At 34.8% G+C, this 24,261-nt stretch overlaps 1 protein-coding gene across 4 annotated transcripts in view; it reads right to left on the bottom strand.

The window, feature by feature from the left end:
- LOC140747764 (pseudouridylate synthase RPUSD2) overlaps positions 1 to 24,261 on the bottom strand; it is a 452,428-nt gene that overhangs the window by 25,203 nt on the left and 402,964 nt on the right. For all 4 annotated transcript variants that reach the window (XM_073080365.1, XM_073080366.1, XM_073080367.1 and 1 more), the window contains 2 exons: positions 18,734 to 18,820; positions 7,619 to 7,706 (listed from right to left, as the gene is read on the bottom strand). In XM_073080365.1, coding sequence (XP_072936466.1) covers positions 7,619 to 7,706; positions 18,734 to 18,820 — 175 coding nt within the window. The remainder of the gene's footprint in view (positions 1 to 7,618; positions 7,707 to 18,733; positions 18,821 to 24,261) is intronic.

The following is a 24,261-nucleotide window of genomic DNA, read 5'->3' on the forward strand; positions in this document are numbered from 1 at the left end:
ATATAATCTATGGTTCATATTTGTAACAAATAAGAAAAAACTTTCGTGCGCTGCACGCCATCAGCTGATTTTGAAATACAATTCTGTCAGTCTTAATAAATGTATTCTCTGAGCAATTGTTTTAATGCATTAATTTCAATAAGAATGAAATTAAAATTAATTAATAATTTAAAAACATTGTACCTATGCAATGAAATTTATGTGAATTTTAATCTACCAAGATAGTAGATTTTACATTTGCTGGCGCTCAAAAGACACCAAATATACGCGTGCTTAATGCACAGATAAATGCATACTTTAATTATAAAAATTTAATTAACTTACTGATGACTTGATGGTGTGTCATAGTGTGATTTTGCTTTCTCTGTAGGAGGCTGATCACTTTCACTTTCTAAATTATCACGGTCAGACATTTTATTATCAGAAAAATAATTTGTTTTCAAGCATTGATCTATAACCTGAAGATACGCCGCAAGCGGGCAAAACAAACAAACAACATACAAAATACGTCAAGTGGTGTAATTAAAACGACTCCAGTCGCTCTCGCGCGGCGTAGTAATACACACGAATGTCACTGAACACGTTAAACGTCATTATTTTGAATTTTAAGCCTCAAAATGCCTTCTTGTGCAATGCGTAAATGCAAAAATTATGCTCGAAAAAGAAACAAGCTTCATGGAATCACCTATCACACGTAAATGAAGAGAAATTATTAAATTTTGTTTATTTTTCGTGTTCGATCCGCCATGATTACGTGAGTAACCAGAAAGAGACAAAGTATGTTTTTGTCAATGAAAGTGATAAAGACGCAAAATGCATGGTCATAGATCAACAGAACACAAGTGACATTTTATTGAAGCTCACGATGTTCATATGTCGTATGTTATAGTTGAAGATCCCACTGCTTAATTTTTATATTAGTGTGTTTTTAGTCAAAATATAACTTTTTATAGTTTATTTTAATAAAATAAAATCGATATATGGGAAATTTTGTATCCTAATCTCTAAATTTTCTTCGATACCTGTGGTAAATAATAAAAAATATTACCATAAAATTTGTATAGGATAGTATACGGTATTTTAAAATTTCTTTAATTGAATAAATTAACCTAAACATAATTTAATAAACAATCTTTGTATAGCCAGAAATTAATCCTCAAAAAGACCACGGTAAGATTAGAATCTTATATATAAAATTCGCATGTCACGATGTTAGTTACTGTACTCCTGCGAAACGGCTTTACTGATTTTCATCAAAATTTATATGCATATTCAGTAAGTCTGAGAATTGGCTACTAGTACATTTATAAAATGTACACAACTTTGCAATTAATGGTCGTGTGTAAAATAAAACTGAAAATAATAAACATAAATTAGTAAAGATACTTCGCCGCCTTGAAATTGAATGAAGCCACAAACGGCTTATTAGTAAGTTCTTTTTTTTAATTCTTGACAAATAAAAACATTTTTAGAGAAAATTTACAAATAAATAACTAATACTGCGTAATTTACATAATAAATAAATAATTATTTCAAATATTTTAGGGACAATATTTTAGCACGGCGACGTGGCAAAACTTTTTACGCAACTATTTCAAATCTCAAAACTGGGTACATTTTCTTGTTAGGAGTGAGTAATCTTTACTAATCTATGATAATAAATATAACCAATTTTTAAATCGTATATTTTAAACCAGTCGATACATCTGTATAGATACATTCTTTCAAATTATATGTTTATATAATAATAATTTATTTAGTTAAACTGTACTATAACATTTCTTCGTAAACGATATACTAAAACTATTATCGACAGTTTTGGACATTTTTTACCTTCTGTTCCATTATTTCATTGTCTTTGACAAGCATTCGGATCAATGGGAGAGTCACCATACGTCCCGTTTTTAACGGGACAGTCCCTTTTTTCGATGCTTCATGCCGTCTCCGAAATGAACCGTTGCCATTGTCAATTAAGTAACAGTAAATATTATAATTGTGAAAAAAAAAACATGGGGTGCTCCATTTATCAGTTTTCATAAAGCGCCCCACATTTTTTGCACAATTATACTATTTACTGTTCCTTAAATGATTCCTAGATTGAAAATTATTTTCTACTTTTTAGTTAATTTTATCATAAACGCGTGTTTTTTATTATTTTTAACTATATTTTTTCAAGTAAAAAGTGTTTGACATAAAAAAATCGATGTCCCGTTTTGACTGAAGTAATCATTGGTCACTATATTCCATGGTCAATATTTACGTTTGCGTACACTTGAAACGCAAGGTCAAACACTAGTTGTCTTTTTTTATCACATTGTTCTAATAGCTCTGTCCCTTATAGAACATTTGTCTATGTAGTTAAAGGTAAGCGTCGCCACGCCAGAAATCTTTTTTACGTGCGGCTATAGATGTTTCACATCAAAAAACAAAAGCTTACAATTCCTAGAATCAGCCAAAAAAATCTCGTGTCACAATTAGTTAGTTACTTACCCTCCAAAACGGCTTTACCGATTTTCACCAAATTTTATATACATATTCAGTAGGTCTGAGAATCGGCTACTATCTATTTTTCATACCCCTAAGTGATAAGGGTTTTTCACCAATAACATTTTTTTTATATGGCAACACAACGTTCGCCGGGTATGCTAGAATTTTTTATTATAAAAGTCTACAGTCTGAATAACGGCGTATGTAACATTATTATAACTTTCACATTCATAACAGTATGAAAGCAGGATGGGATAAGTTACCTATAAGTAGAATGACTAAGCCGCTACGTGCATCAAAGTTATAACGACACTCCACTCCACTTTAATGCATTGAAAATTTTCATATTCGGCTATGACTTGGCGGAATCTATGACCTGGTTCACGGAGGCTTCCCTTTCTTTTAAACGAACAAAACGTTGAAACATGTTAAGTCGATAAGAGTTTCAAGCCCATTGTCGGCTTCGTTACTTGGTGGGTTCGAAGCTTTGTTTGGAAGTATTTTATTTTTTTATAATACAGAAGTAGCAAATAACTGGCTACTGCCACCCACGGATAATTATAATCAACCTCAGATAAGTCCTACTTGACGTCGACCACAGATGCGCCGTTACTCTTAAGAACTAAAAGTATGCTTTCCTTACCTGTACCTTCAATCCAGAAAGCAGTAACGTTTAACACTGTTATTGCGTTAGGTAGAAAAAGATGCAGCGGTGGTGTCGCTAGTGTCGAATAACAAATGTTTCTACCACCTTTATAATGGTATGTTCATAGGTTCAAAATAAAGTTCCTTATGACGCTGTTGGAGACACACGACATAGCATATTATTATAATGATTATAATTTATAAGCTAACATGTCTTAAACTTTGACAGGACGAGGCATGACAGGTGAATCCGGGATTAAACTGGGACAACATGACATGGCGATCATGCCGTCGTACGAGCATGTTGGCTACTCGCGACCAGTGTTACGGTTCAGTTGCCAAACATGCTGAACGTAAATCCGTGTTAATGGCGCATGTTGGTGACGTAAGTAGTGAATTAACTGAATTACAAACACTTTTGGACGAATGGTTTGTTTGGATACGACCTCTTACACTCTTGTTTCACTCTTTTTCTCCCCTTGAAGAAGAAATATGAATATCCCTAACTGAACCTGGAGAGAAAAGGTAAATTATTCCTCGAGTATCGAAACACCGGCTCGTTATGTGAGTTAAATATCTGCATATTGTTTTACGGAATGGAGACAGAACCAAAATTCCTAATATACCTATACTATTTAAGTAAAAATATTTTATATGAAATGTTAACGTCAGCTTCGCCTCACGTGACTTCGTAGCCAATTGTTATAATCCCTGAAATTCATGATACAACACAAGTGAAAGATTTTACATGATCCGTGACGTCCAATTTACGTGGCGTGACTTTGCAGCCAATCATCATAATCCGCGAAATGCACAATCTGCAGTATTTTCGTGGCAAGAGTATTACGGAGTCGTATTGCTACGGTAAAGCGCTGGAGGGTATCATTTACTGGGACGTGAACGGAAATCAAGTCCATACGAATCCCTGTATACGACTCAAGCAAAATTTTACACTACTTCGCGTCACGTGACATCGCAGCCAATCATCGTAGTCCGTGAAATGCACAATTCCCGTGACAATGGTATTACAGACACACACCGTAATCGTTGAATGTGCGAGTCGCGTCACGGGTGCACGTGACAAAACTTGCCAATTTGCTTTAAGTGACAGCATTGTCGTTGTAGTAAATAGATAACGGCATGACTGCGCACCTGTACAAATGAATTTTGGTATTGCCAGGGTAGGTTCAGGGGATCTGCGGTGGCATTGTTTTATATATGTATTCTGCTATGTAGGGCCAATGTTGCTGTGTAAAACGCCCTCATTACAGTTACTAAGATTCGTAAGTTTTATAAACACGTTACTTTATTAAAGGGTAAGGCCTAGCACATAATTTGATATATTACAAAATTAGGGCAATTTATCAAAAAAATCTAATAATTACAAATTGTATGTGGTAACCTAACCTAAGAAAGGCATTTCTAACCAAATATATCCATCATCAGTGAAAGCAAGAACGGTCTTGCGCAGAATCAGTTTAAAAAATATGTAGTCATAAATCGCGTGTTTTCCATACCGCGACCGAATCTAGCAAGTAAACTGTGATACAGTAATAATGCAAATGCCAAAACGCAAAACACCTAGCTATTCCTACCTAATAACAGCAGTGTTAAGCGCTGCTGTGTTCCGGTTTGAAGGATGTGGTAAGGGAGACAGACTTTTCCGAGGCGTTCCAGCTTAGTCCTCGGGGGTAGCGGCGCATCTGTGTCCGACCTCAGGTAGGAATATCTAATCCTATCTGGGGTTGATTACAGATGTCCATGGGCGGCAGTAGCCACTTACCATCAAGTGGACTGCATGCTCGTCTGCTACTCTTATATTATAAAAATAAAAACCAACGCTAAAAGTCCATAAGGGTAAAAGTTAGAGTTAAAACTACGATCCCGGGAAGGGCGTCAAACAATATTTCGCCGTAACAATCCCAATATTATCCCAGGATAACTTTCCGTAGGACGTCGAACATCAAAGTTAGGGAAATGAAATTATCGGCATATTCCAAGTTGATGCGAATTCATGGCGCTGCCCTTGACGGACTCCAAATGGATTATTGAAAGGGACGTAACTGAATCAAACCGTTCCAAATGTAATTCAAGCTTTTGATATGACGCGTCCATTTTGAATTTTGAACTTTTCGTCGTGAGACTTCGATAGCACTGTGATAGCGTTAAGCCGTCAGTTAGTACACACACAACTGTAAACTATAATATATAATAGCTATAAGTTATTTTACAATTTTGTACTAAATAAAATCAAAACAAGTTTGGTGTAAATTATTCGTGATTTACATTCATATTTATATACTAAGAATATCATCTCCACACATCGTAAGCGCCATCGCTTCCCCTATTTTTGTCTATTTATTGTATTCTGGTTTTTAAGTTTATATGGGAGAAACTTATATGAAGCGTTCCAATATTGTCCTCGAGTCACTAACGCATATTCGATCGAATTCAGGTATGACTCCAGTGCTAATTGGTGTTGAAAATGGATATTTATCAATGGCAGTGACCATTATTCAAATCAAAAAATCAAAATCAACCTTGTCCAATTGGTTTTCACAGCAGACATAACTTTAACTTTCGAATTCTAACGAATTTGCTGATGAAAGTTCTTGAAATAATAATTGGCAGAACTGTCAAAATTTCAATTCCTAAGAGGAGCTAATATTTCATTGTAACAATTCAAATATTATCCAACCAGATCGAACGTCTGCAAGCTTAGGGCGTTTACACAATGGCGATTTGTGGGTAGGTGTGATGTCCTATGAAAATGCATATTTATACCTTCGAAAAACCTTATTTTTTAATACAAACGAATGTTCCAAATACCCAATTTCAATTTCAATTTCAATTTCAATTTCTTTATTTGCATAAGGATAAGGTACATAAAATGATCTTAATTTATAAATTACATCGTCTCTTATTCTACCTTTATAAGGTGTGCAAATTATCATTATATTGTTCCTAATAAAATAACATCATCAAAATAACATCATTATTACAATTAATTTATTAAAATATATTATTGTTCAAATAGCTAAAAAAAATGTATATTAAATTTGTATGTCAATTTTACTTATTTCTAAATATTCATTTGTGGTATAAAAACATTTATTTACTAGCCATTTTGTCAATTTTGTCTTAAAAGTATTATAAGTCAAAAGTTTTAGGGTTTCGGGTAATTTATTATAACATTTAATGGCCATGCAGTGTACATTGTTTTGATACAGTTTTAGTGCACAGTTAGGTAAAAGCAATTTATTTGGATATCGTACTGTCCTAGTGGAATCGTCCGATTTTTTAGTAAAATATTCCGGATATCTGTGGACCAGTAAGCAAATTTCCCTAATATATAAAGAAGGCAGGCTTAATATCTCATGCTTTTTAAAGAGTGGCTTGCAACTATCCAGCTGATGAGCGTTGGATATTGCACGAATACATTTTTTTTGAATTCTAAATGCCCGTATCGCATGTGGTGAATTTCCCCAAATAATCAAACCATAGCTGAGTACTGATGAGACGTAGCCGTGGTAGGCACACCAAGCCGCTTTCTCTGATACTGTATATCTGATCCTCCTAATAGCGTATATAAACCGGTCTAACCTACTACAGATATTTTCGATGTGCTCTGCCCAGAATGTTTGAAACCGTTTAGTTCTAAATAATATTATTGTATATGCGGAGGCTTGAGCGGGGTACCCAGTGATACGGATTGTACCCAATGCAGAGCTCCTGGCAATGCTTTGTAAATATAATTGTGAATCAATATATCATTTTTTCATTTTTTTTCCATTTTTTCATACTTAATTTTATAGTGTGATCTCCCAAATCTGCGGTAAAGCCACAATTAACATCATATTAACCTGTAGTGATTATATACATTAAGTTTTCTTTATACTACTAAATACTGACTTTTCAAACCATAGGAACGCAAATGTGTAAACGCCCTAAGGACTGAAATTATGAGTGGATTTATAGCTTCGCGGCCCTTCACGGGATATCTAATGGATTATTGAAGGGACGTAACTGAGTAAATTCGCTCCAAATGTAATTCAGTCCCTTTTGATGTGGAGGATCGCTTTTTGATAATGCGAGGCATAAATATTAACTTTTGGTTCATATGTTACATATTGAAAAATTCGCGAAGGAAATGAATATAAATTCATTTTCTCTGTTTAATTTTGTTCGCGTTCTGTATAATTATGTGAATCTTTTTCGTTTTTCAACCCTCAATGAAAAACGGGGTTGTTATAACTTTGAAATCTTTATCGGCGTGTCTGTGATGCATGTTATTAATTGGTGTTTTGTGTATCGGTACAGTACCTAGCTACAACTATGTTTGTTAGATTTTTGTCAAATTCTGCAACTGTAAAATCTGCAAAACTCACATGGCGTGGAAATCTCTATACCAATTTGACACGCGCAGGTAAAAAATCTAGACAGAACTCCGGTGGGATTTAAAACGAATATTGACTATGACACATACCATTTTCAATATAGTAGGAAGTCTCGTTGTATCTGTCGTCAGTGAACCCGGGCCTTTTCGCCTTTAGCGCCTTTGTTTCTAGTTTTGCCTGAAACAACAAAAAACAATGTTATAGTTAATTCAATCTCAACTTGAGAGTCTGAAGGTAAATCCACCATAAGACCCCAATGTTACCACATATCAATGATTACGTATGTCCCTTAAACATGACATAAAAATTTACAAGGTAAAGTTAGCTAATAAACAAAGCGGAAAAATATGTCGGGTCATAGAGCAATGAAATCCGTAGAGGTGGCTTGTTCATAATATGATCTCGTCTACTTATAGGTATAGCATTCTTTATTAAAAGTATATGTTTAATATAACAAATATTAGCTGTAGGTGAAAGAACTTTCTGGTTCGACTGGTATCACTGACACACTATTTCTAGTGGTCCAGTTTGAAGAATGTACTAATTGGACTGTTGATTGGAAATAGGACTAAAATCCTATTTGAAATTGATTAATAGATTCCATCGGCGATAGCGAAAACTGAACATAATTATCGTAGTGTATATACAACCATTTGATTGATACTTCAATGTCTTAAAAATAGTTGCACCGAGTGTCTTGAACTTAACTTTCTGTAGGAAATATTTTGCAAAATATTAACAAAATATATAGTTTAAAAACTCGTTAAAGTCGGTAAGATACATACAGGTCAAGCTAATAAAGTGTGGTAAAAATAAATATTTTTAAAAGTACCTTTCCACCCCACATATTTTGTTAGGCGACGATGCAATCTCTAAAAACATATAGCTCTATACGCCACACAGGTATATCACGATCCACAATACCGTAGATATAAAACACTGGAAGCCACCACTGTTCGCAAGTTCGCTAATCCTTATAAAACATGAGATTGACAGAGCGTCCTCGTCGGTCGGATTGCGCGCGAATCGCTTTATGGAAACTTTCTACGGGCCGCGGCGGTGAAATGAGAAAAGTTTTTAAAAAACGAAACAATCTACACGTTGTTGGGAACCTTTATTCGTTTTAACGCGCGTTGTGTTTTGACGCTCGGCACGTCGTGAATCTCAATTATGGCGTTAAGTAGGTGTTGGAAATTGTATTAAAATTACTACGTTGCATAAATTATTGATACATAAATATTATTATTATTTTTTTAAATGTTTGAATCACGAAAATTGTCATTCACAATATTTATATATTATTTTCTACCGAATCCTGTACCCTTTGTATGATAAGCGCAGTATACGAATATAAGCGCTGTACAAACAGCGCCCCTAGCGGACTGTATCAGAACTAATTAGAAATGTATAGAAAATATGTAAACAAATATAAAAACAGTACTGAAAACATATTTACCCTCGTTACTAATAATTAATTTATCCAGTGTTTTGCCTACCAAAGATCGCCATTTGAAATTTCTTTCATACTAGATGTCGTCAAATTACAATCGTAGTTAGGTAAAAATTTGATAGATTGACTATTAACAACGGTCGTAAGTAACAACCTTTCAATAAATGCGAGTATATTTTCAGCACACATATTCTCCCTGTCAATAAAATGTTATACGCGAGAAAAATTCACGTCATTTGAACGTGTTGCGAAATTTTAAAATGTTTTCAGAAGCTTTACTTCACTTTCTTTGGTAAAATATATCTTGAAAACGTAATCCGCTCAGGGGTCTAAAAATAGAATTTTAAAAGCTTTCCACTGAAAGATTTTAATAAAAAACATTAAAACTTACTCGGCAAAAAGTGAAAATGTTTTTGCAGTTCATGAAGTTAGTATTAAAGTATAGTGAAAATACAGTTTAAGACTCGTAACCACACGCTAGGATTTCATGCATTGTTAGATACCATGAAAACCAAAAAACTAATATTCCAAACACCGGATTTGTGGTAAGGCGGAAAGATGGTAGAAACTTTTGTGGTTCGACTTCGGATTCGCTACGACCACACAGATTTCTGCCTTATAAAAGCTTATAAAGTGTTAAGCGCAGCTGTGTTCTATTTTAAAGGATGAAGAGACATCCTTAACTGAGGCGTTGCAACTTAGTCCCCAGGGGTAGCGACGCGTCTGTGGTTGACGTCAGGAAGGTATGTTCGGCATTCATAACAGGTAGAATTCTCTCATGCCCTTTTGCCGCTTTAATATTATAGAAAAGTCTAAATATGAAATATGGTCTACTCGTGACTACTGCGATATATTAACAATAGTTATTTAATCGGTGCAGTTCATTTACATGTATAATCAACATTCATTTTATTAATTTCAGAGGTTAGGCAAAAAAATTAGGAAGTGTGGTTGAACTCACGATAAGAAAGTTCCGTTCTGCACAATTTTTCAAAAATTCTGTCATGTCTTGTGATTCGACCACGGGGGTTGAATTCAAGAAACAATTTGTTTGCACTTCGTGCGCTTGCGACACGTCCGTTTGTCGACGCTTACCGAAGTAGGACTGATTCGAGTCGACCGGCGGGTTGCAATCTCACATTTATTATACAAACGGCGGGTAGTACAATACATCTTAATATACCAACGGTGGGTGCAAATTTTATATATACTCGTAGAATGTAGTCTACATCAAAAAGTAACTTTCAAAATCAGTTTTTTTTTACTTGAAAAAATAAAAAGTTAAGTTTAAAAACGCTTTAAAGTCTCTAAATCTCTCCAAAAAAAATATTCACAATCGAAACATCAACTCAATCTACATTGCTTAGTGTTACATCAACGTATTTGAACAAAGCTTCACGTTTAGGCACGTCCCAGCGCCCGTGATAGAGCTGTTGATAACATAATGTTTTAAAACAATATTGTAAACGTTAAACGTAATCCGCATCGCAGTGAAAACGTATTGAAAAGCGGCGGACCGTGGCAAACAATCCTTCTAAAGCGATTGCGCTCCGTGATTTAATTCGAGGCCTACCAGATGTGTACTCCCGGCTTAACATAACAGCTCTTTTGTACTGGCGTTTTGGAATCGCGGCTGTGGGTGCAATGATGCTTCTGTACGTACAACACTGTTGTTGTAGTTACCGTTTTGATATGTAAAGGGTGTCAGGTTCGGTACTCGATCAGGTAAATATAGAAAAATGAATTTACTACGTATTACTACGTTTACGTTTTTATGCACGTGAATTCGCACCGATGTCATAGGAAATCCTAGTATAGGGTTACAAATAAGAAGTTACGTAAACAACGCGAAGGTTTCTTTAGGCGCTTATTTTTTACTTCAAATTTTGTGAAATAACGCTTTATAAAAATAACACCGAGTGACCGAAATTGCAGAGCTTAAGTTAAGCTTAAGACAAAGGACCTATATAGGTACCTTACACTCCATTACTATAATATGCTAATAAATAGAAGTAACTACCGAGTTAAATACAAATTATAATCTTAAGAACTAAACTTTCATACTTGCCTAACAAACAATACCGAATCGAAATACCTCAAATCGCTACTATAAAAGACCCGAAAACGTTTCGTTTTACCACAAATTCTATTGTTCCCGAATGATTAAAAAAAAAACTCTGTGTTTTTCGAATTCTCTCTTAACTCGGAAACGTTATTTGTACGAAATTACTTCCGAAAGCTGCTGGAAATAAGGAAAATTATGGTAATCTCAATTATGAATTTGTCGTGACTGAAGTCCAAATTAGATTGTTCTAAGTCGTATTCTTATTTTATTTGATTCGGAGATAAGTGGATGACAAAAGCACGTCGCAAAGTAACGTTATTTATTAACAATTTGGCGCATTTTGATAAGGTTTTTTTAACTGGCTCCGTTGGTTTGCATGATTTAAATATAAAAGTTCCCACTTAACCTATTCAACTATTGAGTTGAAATTTTGTTATGTTATTTTTTAATTTTTTTCTTTTAATAAACGTTTAAAGTTCTCATGCTTTGCCACTTCTGAGGACTAAGATAGTCACCTTTAATGTAAGTTACCCAGTTACACTTTTCCATCGAAACGCAAATAACTGTTTTACACATATGACTTATACCTCTGTCAAAGTACAGTGCAAGAGACAAAACCTTCCCTATTATTTATATTTTTAATCTATTCATTTCATTAAACTCTGTGCAATGAAAACAGCGTTTTAGAGCTTCAAGCTTAATTCAGTTGCGAAAAGGTTACGCTGAAAACATATGCATTTCATGAAGTCTTGGGACGCTACGCGGCATTTCATACATTTAATATGGGGTTTCGTGCGACAAGGAAATTTAGTGGACTAAAATTTAAATATGTAGGCGTGACTTTCAGATTATATATGTATTTGGACGAAAAAAAATCAACCAAAAGTGCCAGTGAGACGCGAAGGAGTGATGTACAAACACGCAGATTGGGAACTAACACGCGATTTAGTCATATGCTAAGTTTTTTGTCACTAAGATGCACAGACACTATTGATCCAGTATATGCAATGTAATAATTCCTTCTAATATGAAATCTGACCGATTGATATATTTATGACCTATTTGCTTATAAAATCATGACTTTCTAATTCCCATAACAATTTCAAACATAAGATTTTGGTAGATCTATGATTCCACTACCGTAACGAAGTAATATGTATCAAAGTACACTATGCCTATTCCATAATTTATCGATTAATTAAGTTCATTTTATAATTATAACTAACAAAGGTAGGACAAACGTGACCTCTCCTTAACACGCACTGCTATACATTGGAGAGATCCATTAAAATTGTCGCTCTATATCTGCTGGCACCTAAAACTGATTTATTATATTATGCTACAAAAATATAATGCAACCATGAAAGATTTACCACCTCGCCCGTACATGTGGATGACGGCGGACCGAGATCCCTAATGTATTTAAATGAGGGTGAAGTGCACGCGACCCCGCAGTGAATTAAGGCAGTCGCCACTTGACGTTCGCGGAGATAATGGAAACAAAACGACCCCGCACTCGGGGGTTGTCTTCTTGCTTTTTATTTATGGTCTAAATTCTAAATGTACCTCATTGAGAGAAGTTTGAAGTGATATCGATTCTAAGTTTAAGATATACTCATATAATTATTATTATGTTTATATTTAAAGGTTTAAGACGGTGTCGGATTCGACCTCCGGCTAGGCAGACGTCTACAACTTAAATAACGAAGAAGAAGAAGAACTTGAAGAACAATGTGAAGAGTTTACTTATTTTTCTTTTTCTATCATAAAAATTCTCTGGAAGAAATCGCGAGTTAGTTACAATATATAAAATATTGTAGGTACATATTTTTAACATAATATAATTATTTGTTAATTTATTTATGTTCAAATTAATTTAGTATAAATCAAAGCCAGCTTACCTATGTGCACAGATTTTATGTTTACGCAATGTGACAAGATGTTTGCGGGATAAAATAAAGCCCTTGTAAAATGTACGAAAGCCCCGTCAAAATGGATGAGCCTTCTACGCTGAGCTTGCACAGGCAGACGAGACAAATACTATACATTATACAGAGAGTTACAGGGCAGTTACCACTTGATTTTCACGGAGATAATGGAAACAAAATTACCCCATAATGTGACTTTTTATTTATTGTTAAAATTTACGTCATTGGGAATTTTAACACATTTAACTTAACAACAGTCAGTAGTAGTGGTAACTTAGTGAATAAAGATTACTTATTTCGGACTTCTACCCGCCAGTTCCGTTTACATGAACTGTAACTAAGAGAGTTCGTATTTTTGCGTAGGATACTGCAAGTCTCCATATTATCATATATCTATAAAGTCCTATTTTTGGTGAAAGCTCATTAAAATTGACTCATCTATTTCCAAGGTTACACTATATAGACAGACAGATATGTTAACCTAGTAAATTATGGGTACCGCACGAAATTTGCAGAGATAATGGAAACAAAACGACCCGCGCCCGGACGCGCCCCCACGGAGTTGTTGTCTTACAGCTTTTTATTTATGGTCTAAATTTACGTCACTGGGAGTTTTCAAAGCGTTATCGCTTACTATGAGATAAGTACCTTTTCTTCTTTTTAAGTAATTTCCATTTTGTTTTACGACTTTAAAAGTCAAATGGATGAGGATCTTCAAAAGACTATTAATGATGAGTACCTATATGAATATTATTTTAACCAGTTTATCAATTTTAATTTCTCTAGATCTTGTCAATAAATAAAAAAATGCTACGAACTATACTACTTAACAGTAAATCTTAATTAAAACACGTTCAATATATTACATTTAACGAGTTGAAGTCTGTGCTGATATTCTGGGGCAAAATTATTAGTAGGCAGGTTAATAGATATAGATTATAGTTTCAAAAGTAATTATGATAAACTTACAAAACTACATTCGCTCGTACCTGGTGCCAAGCGGTTCCGAGAAGCGTTTTAGTTAATCGAAGTGTTACTTCGTTAGCACTAGCGCCACAGATCGCGAATATAATTTCATGTGACATATCCGAATTTATTTTCGCACTTCAATCGAGACGGTAATTGATCATAAACGAGCTCTGAAAAGATAATTAATTGCGAATGGCTCGGTGGGGGTGATTCTGGGTAGAGATTTATAGAAGCACGCGAGATGAATCACGTTAACGAATTAAACGACGTCTACTTGTTGGCAGATTGCCGTGGAGCAGTTTGAGTTTTAGTTCCGCAATGTTTAAAACTTTTTGGAATTAGATGTAATATGAAATCAATAGTCATGAATCCTCGACGTATTCCCTAATACAAAAAAATGTATACATAGATGTGAATAAGTTTTTTTTATGTCTAAGAAGTAAAACTTCTAACGTGCGTATTTATGCGGTCACCTTTTTTATAATCGATGTCCATTGTTGTATGTTTTTCTATTATGCCAGAATATATCCCTGAATTTTATTAAAAATCCAGTCATTGTTTACTTTCCATCAAGTTGTGAATATCATAAAAATATTGTTTTCATAAAATATAATGTAAATTTTTGGACAGCTTTATCTAGCCAAAATATTACTAGTTTGAACTATTACGGAGATCGAATAAAAATCCTTCATGTGCCAAGCGCCATACACCTAAATCTGTATTCACATTCATGCACACACACACACACACCTAAAACTGTTTCAAAATTCATTTACGGCGGACGGCGTTATGTTCTCACGATGTGTCCGACAAACAAATTGAATGATATCGGCCGGGTGCCAGGTTGCCTGCGATTGAGTTAGTCGGACTTCAGGTACGCTGTGAATTTCGCCGGTTAAAGTCCACTTGTATATTTCGTTTCAAATTGTTAATTCTTGTAACACTTTTCACAAGTTTCAATCTTTAACACAAGTTATGAAATATCATGGACTCCCACTTGATTGTTAGACGTCAATTTCATCATATTTGTTACGAACTACAAATAGACGTTTCCAATGTTGATCACAAATTATTAGGGGAAATAATAAGTTGGAACGTCTGTCGTCTGTTGTCTCAAGTATTCTCACCTTACCTCATAGGGGACGATCCTTGGGCAGTTCACAGAAAGGTTGGCTACAATCTTGAGTTAGCTACAGTCCCCATTTAAAGAGGCATAGTATAAAGAATGTCTAGCGACGTGGCAAAACTTGAGAACGAGGTTGAATGAAGAAAAACTACACTAGCTTCTACAAGGAAAAAAAAGGACAACAATAACAAAGGACCACGGTTGAAAAAGTCCTACCAATTTTTCTACCTGATCGCATCAGTCATAGACATCAGTGCAGGAATTTTAGTTCGAAAAGTTAAAGGTGTAGTGATGCCACCAAAATCGACGTGCACAGATCAGATCGTGTTCACTGTTAACAAATTGAATGACAACGGCCAGTTGGCAGAGCGCCGCACCGATTGAATTTGTTAGCAACGCGCGCGAGAAATGGAGTTTGGAAGGTGGAAATACATGGGTTAGTGGAGCCAAGTTTCGAAAATATACTCCTGTTTTGATCGTAGCAGCGAAGACAGAAAGTGTCGAAGTATGTGTTATAACTTGTAGGAGAGTTTGTTTAAGTTAAGTATTTAGCACTCGGGGATGACAATTTGTGTTGATCTGATTTAATTTGGTTGTTATAATCCCCATTTCCAAGGTAATAATTATATTTGCATCTGCCAATTTATCTATAGGTATGTTTCTGTGTCTGCTTGTTGTCTATATATCCATGATTTAGTCTATATGGGACAATGTTGGAAAGAAATGTAAGTCTTGAAAAAATAGTAAAAGAGAAATCCCACTCCTCCTTACAGCAAAAATAGGTTTCTAAGGATAATCCTGGAAAGAACTGATCTTGACGGGACTTTATTATAGAGAATAACTTTACACAAGGCGACTACCTTATTTTTGCTTTAAAATATCTAGGATTTTTACATGAAAACGGAGAATCGCATGCAGAGAAGCTCGTCGCTCTTGTAATAGCTTATTGGAAGTTATAAAAGAATCGTATGTCGATAGGATCGCGTGACCAAAGCTATTTGTTGTATGCGAATGTTATGACTTCATTACTCATGATGTCCCGATATTGGCTTCTTACTATTCTATTTAGGAGTTCTTTCAATACGTATACGTTATGGTGGCAAAACTCTTTGTGGTTTGACCACCATCAGTAGTTAGGTTAAGTAATTTCTCTTAGTATTGGCAGGCTTGTTTGTTTCTGATATTGAGACGATAATTTACTTTAATTAGGAAATCCAACTTACGTTGTGTGGTAGGTTAAGAATATGTGAATAATTTAAGGTAAGCTTCTTATTCAATTTAGGAATTCTACGCAAATATATTTGTTTCTCTTTCCAAATTTAACGATGTTCCTATCAAGATCTATAAGGGGCATCTGTGAAAATATTTCAGCTAGCGCAGTGGATCTAGGTTCAGCCGGAATAAAAAATAAACGATAGCGGAGAAAGGTGATATACAGGTCTTTGCCACCGTACACACCTTTTAAAGAGGTTGCGACTAATTCGAGATAATCGTCAGACGAGGGAATCAGGTAAGGATAACGACTGATGAATAAACTATTAAAAAGGGCATCAACAATGAATATTACATTTCAATATCCATTATTAAATTCTTCAGACACGAGATATAGAAAAAAACTTATTCAGCAGTAGGTAGAAGCAACCTAAATATCGTGAATTTGAACATTTCGAATGGATTCCTCCTAAAACCCAATCGCTCGATCTAATAAAAGGCCGTGGGCGGATCGCGTGACGGCAGCTATTCGGGCGTTCGGACGAGTGTAATGGCTGCATTACGCAAGTGTACGACCCAATTATGTGCCTTCGATAGTTGTCAATGTGTACTTAGTTCGGAATTAGATGTTTACGCGTGTCACTGGTGCGTTAACGGACGATATTGGTATAGATTTGTGGCGGCACATTATAGAGGCACGGTATTGTGAGCCAAGTTTTGAAATAATAGACACGGGTGGGTACAGCTTTGCGTTTACATTATAATTCTGATAAATATAATTGTCGTTCTGAGGCCTATTTTTCTAGAAATGTAGTCAATAGCGAAAAGACAAGGCAAAAGGAAAAGTTTTTGATATCGTCTTTGAAAATGCAGTATTTTTTTCTTTGAATCATAATTGATATAATTACAAATGAAATTTCCTTAACCATTTACTAAAGTATACATGCAATGATGAAATATTGTGAAATCCTGTTTAGTATCTACCTCATATCTTTATCTTTACATCCTTATCACTTACATTCTATCCTTAACATATCAATATATTTTATGTACTAATATTAATATCTATAAAACTTCAGCTAGACCTTGGGATATTGGACAGCATAAGCCGAAGAGGTCATAAAATCTCAACCAACGTTATAGATATTTTAAAGGGTTATACTGATGGAGGCTACATACAACCTTATTGAATATGTATTATGTAATATGGCATAAAGTTTATGAAATGATCACGATGGCGATTTTACGTGATATTCATGGGAATTCATAAAAATAGCTTCCTTCAACTTTTATGCGTATGAATTACGTTATAGAGATATACAATAAACAAAATAATATGTATTGTAACAGTTTACTGTGCTTTTTGGATATGTAAATATGAGTATTATTACGGATATTGAGCCTAGTAAAATTAGTTTTTCGTAAGGCTAGGATTTTGAGATCGAGGTGAAGATCGAAGTAGAAAAATGTAGACAGACATTAAGCGAAAAAGTTAAATTATAGCTTCATACTCTTACAAACATACCCCGGATATACAGGGTCCGTGTTTTCAAAGGAAAACATCACGCCTGCCTGAAACACATGCCTGAGAGGTCTTCGGAAATTTTCAAAGGTGCGTGAAGAGACCCTGACCCTTCTCATTAACAGAAAACAGTACTCCTCGGCGGTACTATTGATGATGAGGATCGAAATATATTTTCTACTAAGACTTCAAGCCACCTAAGTTAACAGTGTCCAGTACAATACCATGTTCAAATTTAGATCATGAAAAAAAAATCCTTTATCTTTACGCTTTTGTACACATAACGGATCAAATTTAACAAATAAGGATAACAATGACGTATTTTTGTTTCTTTCGTGACTTATAAAAGATATATAAAAGACTTATAAAAGATAGCACACTAATATAGAAAACGTATTGAAATTATTCACTTAAATTATATCGCTATACGGGTAGAGTATACAATAGTATTGTTTTAATAGCAATTATTTGTACATATTTTTCGGTATAAAGAAACTTTATAACATACAACGTTTTATAACGCGATTTCGGGTCAAAGATGGCGCAGTACGTGCGGACGCATAATAATCCAAGTACCGTGTATATTCTATGTCATTATCATGCGGTAGTCTTCGTTACAGTGTTATACAACGTAGAGGGCGCTACAGAGATAATTTAGTCAGTGATCTAGTGTAAGGGCCTTTTTCCTGTCACGCGAGTTTATGTCCGCGTGTCTCACCCGCACTCGTGAACTAACTTGCTACAATCTTTTCGAGTATCACGTGCGTGTAGCACTCATGACAGGAAAAGTAAGTATTACAGAATACAAGTTGTATGCATGCAGAATACAACTTTTCCCATAATAACACATATCCTATAAACGTCCGACCGAGGGCAGTCTTAGTAATAGGCTTTAGTTAATGCGGAATTTTAGAAAAGATAAAGCTCCTTACCTTTTTCAAGTCCTTATTGATATCTGTGTCATCAGCTTTCCTCTTCTCGCAGGAGAGTATGCAGTTCTTTCCATTGTCTTTTTCACCCTGAAACAAAAATAAATCTAGTTAATTATCAAAATTTATGAGGTAAAATATTTTCACGAATACCGTGATGAACATAATATGCTAGAGATATAAAAATTCAAACAATGTACCACATTATCTTTAGTAAGTTGAAACAAACATTTCTTTATTCTATTTACTTAAGTGATAAAATAATAGAAATAAAAAGGTTAATCTCGTAACTGACTGAAATAAAAAAAATGGATCACACGTTTAAGTTAAAATAAAATATTTTTTCTCACAAAAAATATAACAATAGTAAAAATATAATAAAAATCTAGAGTATCATATCATATCATGATATTGTTGCAAATGTAATTAAAATACTGTAATTTCAGTTCCAATAAAAATAGTGTTGTACAGAACCTCTATAACTATCCGAATCCTCCGAGGACGCTAATGCTACGTGGCTCGAACGAGTTTGATCGTGGGAAATACGAAAAGATTTCCGATTACAGCTCACCGTGTCTCGGGAGAGCTGAATAGCTCTGGTTATTATCAGAATACATAACCAGAGTATTAGTGCCTACTGCGATCCAATAGCATTACACTTCGATTTACAAAAAATATAACTGTAATCCTAGGATTGTAACTATTTTTCCCCGTAATATAACTTCAAGTCGATCTGCGTATTATGTAGCAACATAATATTTATTTTCAATTGATTCAATTCAATTAAATGAGCTGTAACACATTAAGTATTACAATGCAATCTTGTGAAAGTTGGAATCTCCCGTATTCATCCCGTATTCAATTATGTTAACCGCTGTTGTGTTCTGTAGCACCACACATTACGAAAGGAGATATATACATGAGGCACTTATCTCAGTCTTCACGATTACCAACTTAACTAAGTGACAGGCATCTGTATTATGTGCGCTGAGAGGACTCCGGTCGCGTTCCTTTGGAGATCCCGGAGACCTCTACGCAGCGCCGAGGACGGCCACCGGGGGGGTTCTAGTGCGGTAAAAGTCCCACATAACCCCGTGTCGCTCCCACGGCACCGGGTACCTTTTGAAGGTTTCCCCCTCGAGAAAAAAAAGGCATCTGTATTATAATTTAACTAGATTCATACAGATGTATGAATGATTTAGATTAGTGACTGCTGTTCCCTGTCTATCACCATCCAGATACAACTTCTTGTGCGTACATTAATTAAACAAAAGCACGTGTTCTCCCATGAGTTACTGAATAACACTATTCTGATTAATTTCATGCCACCGAAATCGTAGAATAAAAAAGAAACAAATTGTGATACATTAAAAGGAGGCGGAAATTAATTTGGATTTGAGCCATCCATCCATTGCGGCCAAACTAATTCTATTTATACAAATGAACAATACAACAAGTGAAAATACTATTTATTTTTAATGTGAATTTTTCGGTCATTTGTATTTCCGGGAAACCGTTACATATTAGCGATGTTACGAATATTAAATTTCGTATCTGTTTACAGATATGTGAAAAATATTATATCGGTTACGGGTTATCTGTTAGTTCCGGATAGTTCTTGTTACGGATATCCGATTTTCAATGAATTGTAAAAGTAAGAAAAGACAAATAGGTTATGACAAATCATAACAAGTTTTCAACAACGTTTTCAGGTTCCCTCTCCTTTATAAATAAAAAATACAAAGGAACCCTCTTGAAAACTGTATCTGTGTCTCATTTAGACTCCGCTCTATTCGAAATTATTCGGAACTTTTATATCGGATTTGATTAAGTAAGTATAGTTTCGGATAGATTTTATATCAGATATCCTACATTTTCGGTTACGATTACTGTGCTCCGTAATAACCCTGTTATACCGAATTTATTATAGCTTTGTGTCAATGAATATTATCTATTTGGTTATGCGTAATAGGCATTTTATATATTCCATACACGAGTTACATTCGAGATAATAAATTTCGCCGCCGGAATAAAAATGAACACATTCAAATTTGTGAAAATGTTTTTCGTTTTATAAATTACTCAAAATATTACACTTTGTTACAATGCGTATTCAAAAATCCAACTGGCAAATGAAATGATTGGTTTTATAAATACAATTATATATTATAGGATAAAGCAATTATATTAGTTATAATATTATATTTGATGTTATGTAAAACTCCCGTCAACAAATAAAGTAACTTGCGTTAAAGAACATATGCTATTTCTTTTTATAATGTGTTATGTGTATATAATATGTATATGTATGTACGAGTAGTTGTAAGTATATTATCCTTGAATCACTTAAATTTTAATTAATTGTCAGTACTTAAACATTAGAAGTAATAAAACAAGCATAAAAATAAAAGCACGAATAAATTATCCGAATGAAACGTATAAATCAACAAGCCACAACACGAGAACAAACACAAGCCGAGCTCCACAATATCCAACCAAGGTCGCATTGAAAAGCCAAGCAGTACAAATAAATTTGAGATATTTCATTAGGGCGCCGCTTGAGATATTGCATTGATATAGAATTTCATCTATCCGCAGGTGGGCGGTTGGGGTTGAGCTTCTCACCCCCGGTTAGCGACCTTGAAGGGGTTTCATTTGAGTGGACTGTAGGTTTGATTTCTTGTTATTGTATTTCTGTCAAATAACGGCAGGGTTGCTGTTACTACGTTTTATAAGGTGTGGTAATGATCAGGCTAGACTGCAGACTTTAGAAAGGACTATAATCTTGTTTGTGCTTGAACACGCTTTGAAGAGTGTGTGTAAGGATGACATATTTATACGCGGCATTCAAATTTGGTCCTTATAGATAGTAACGCATGTTTAACCAACCTTAGGAAGGAATTTAATCTTATCGGGGGTTTGTTACTGATGTCCATTGGCGGCAAGAGCCACTTAACATCAGGAAGACTGCAATGCTCTATTGTCACTTCTATGTTAAAACAAAAAACAACTTGATTTAAGTTGTACGTAGACGATGCAGCTAGTGACTCAGTTTTAGACTTATAATCAGTCTGAAAAAAATGACTGTTTTTTTTTACGTTTTCAATCACTTCTGATACAATCCGCTAATGGGCAAATACGTAAACAAATACCAAAACAGCCATTTTTGTAAATACGTAAAAACTCATACTAAGGGTACTGATTATTAACTCTATGTACAAAGTAATACGTTTACATTTTATTGTATGGATTACAGTCCAAATACATGAAATAGATTGGCCAAATATAGATGATTGTTTTTCATTCATTAGCCCGCTATTGAACTCTGTCAAACAAACATTACTATGAAATGGATGAGCATAAATAAACAAATTGAATGGTTCATTTACGTTTAGCTGATTTACGTCATACAGTTTTGAACTTTTTAAAGAGATAGATCGTATTCAACGTTTGTTGTTCAACAACAAAGAGATTAAAAATAAGTAGTAATAACCATTACTCAAGCCAGTGAAGAAGATATTCATTATAATGAATTTTTTATATCCGCATTCACAATTTATTTTAAAACAAGAAAAGTCTGTTACATCCTTTTATTTTGTCATGCTACCGTTTTGTGAAGGTCTAAACATTGAAATTAAATTTAGATATTCTGTATCTACATGTCTTCGGTAATGCATATGAATTAATAGGAAAATGTTTTAAATCTACTTTTGGGTAGGGAATCGATCATAAGAAGGGTGTAATCGCGCTATAATATGCATAAAATAGCGCTATATTTTATTGCCGTAAGTATAGTAAAAAAAGTCATCAAGGAAATTTTGTCTGTTGCAGACGTAAGTATTTTAGCGCAGTTATTAAATTTTCCATCTACTATCAATACTAATACAAAAAAGTGTAGAATATAAGTCTTAATTAACGATCGAACCTTGAAATTTTTTTTTTACTTACAATTTTCCTAAACCATTTAAGCGAGTGATAAAATTTGAAAATTCAGAGAAACTTACCTGGGGCCGACCCTTGGACTTTTGATTCAGAGGCCGAGTTTCCAACCACTAGAAATTTCTTTTTTATAGCAATGAGTATCAAAAACCCTCGCAATCGCACCCTCACAATCAAACCGTGATACATTATAAACGTAAAAGCGTTTCCACGGTATTCCCCCTCGGGCAGAAAATGCCAAGTACCCTATATATAAAAGATGAAAGTAATAAATCACATCCCTAATATCGTCCAATTGATGTAAAACACATTCCAGATGCCGCGCCTGTCCGCGCTCTGTTTCCTACACCATCGGTCATTTCGCTTTATTGATATTCGCGCTGATGTGTGACTGCGGTAGTAACAAGTGGGTGGGTATCTAGTATGATAAGTATCCTTTTCATTCTGAGAGGAGCCCCGTGCCCAGCAGTGAGACATTAATGGATTGATGATGATGATGACAAGTAAGTCAGTCGAATTCATGATGTAGAAACTCGAAATTCGTCATTGATACGACTGTAAGACTGAGAATTAACTGTGAAGATTCCCAGGGCGTAGTATCGATAACGTGCATTTGTATTTATGCTGCGCCGCGTTCAAACGCAGCTGCGACTGACGTCCAAACGTGTGCAAGGTGTACCGTTTAAACGATGCATCTAGCTTTTTTTTATTTATAATATAGGAGTAGCAGACGAGCATGCAGTCCACCTGATAGTAAGTGGCTACTGCCGCCCATGGACATCTGTAATCAACCCCAGATGGGATTAGATATTCCTACCTGAGGTCGGCCACAGAATCGCCGCTACCCCTCAGGACTAAGCTGGAACGCCTCGGAAAAGTATGTCTCCCTTACCACACCCTTCAAAACCGAACACAGCAGCGCCTAACACTGCTGCTATTAGGTAGAAATAGGTGTGGCGGTGGTGCCGCCGGAGTCGAACCACAAAGGGTTCTACCACCTTCATAGCTTCCAAAAATCAGGTAAATGCCGATCGTCGTAACCTGTGGTCGCAAAAACCTAAACTTAACATGTTTACTGGGGCTTTAGTAACATAAGCGTTGTACATATTTATTATTTTAAACTTAATTTGGAACGATAATATATTTGAATTATAGCCCATGTTTGTTTTAATAGAAGTGTAAACCTTTAGGGCCAGAACCTTTGTTCACTATTAGAATATTTACCCATACCTATTTATTACTTATCTAAGTAGTAAAGAAATAAATAGGTATGGGTAAATATACAGGGTGAATTTTTAAAACGGGCCTTCAGGGCCAAATCCGAATCTATGAGGATTAGCGAAAAATGCTGAGAGGAGTTACGAGGCCGATTTTGACAAAAACTAAAACTGCATCATTACTTTTTTAAAATAACTTTTTCCCTAGCCGGGAATCGAACGAGTTCATTTTGAAAAAAATACACCCTCTATATTATTCCACTATCTGATAGTGTTGCTTATAAGGATCAAAATCTAGGAAGTAATGATAAATGACAAACTAAAGGAAAAGCCTCAATTTTAAGAAAATACATATTTTTTTATATTAATTTGGCA

Source organism: Epargyreus clarus, unplaced genomic scaffold (assembly GCF_041222505.1).
Source record: "Epargyreus clarus isolate Ecla_fem2 unplaced genomic scaffold, WU_Ecla_fem_2.2 ptg000015l, whole genome shotgun sequence".
NCBI classification, from domain to species: Eukaryota; Metazoa; Arthropoda; class Insecta; order Lepidoptera; family Hesperiidae; genus Epargyreus; species Epargyreus clarus.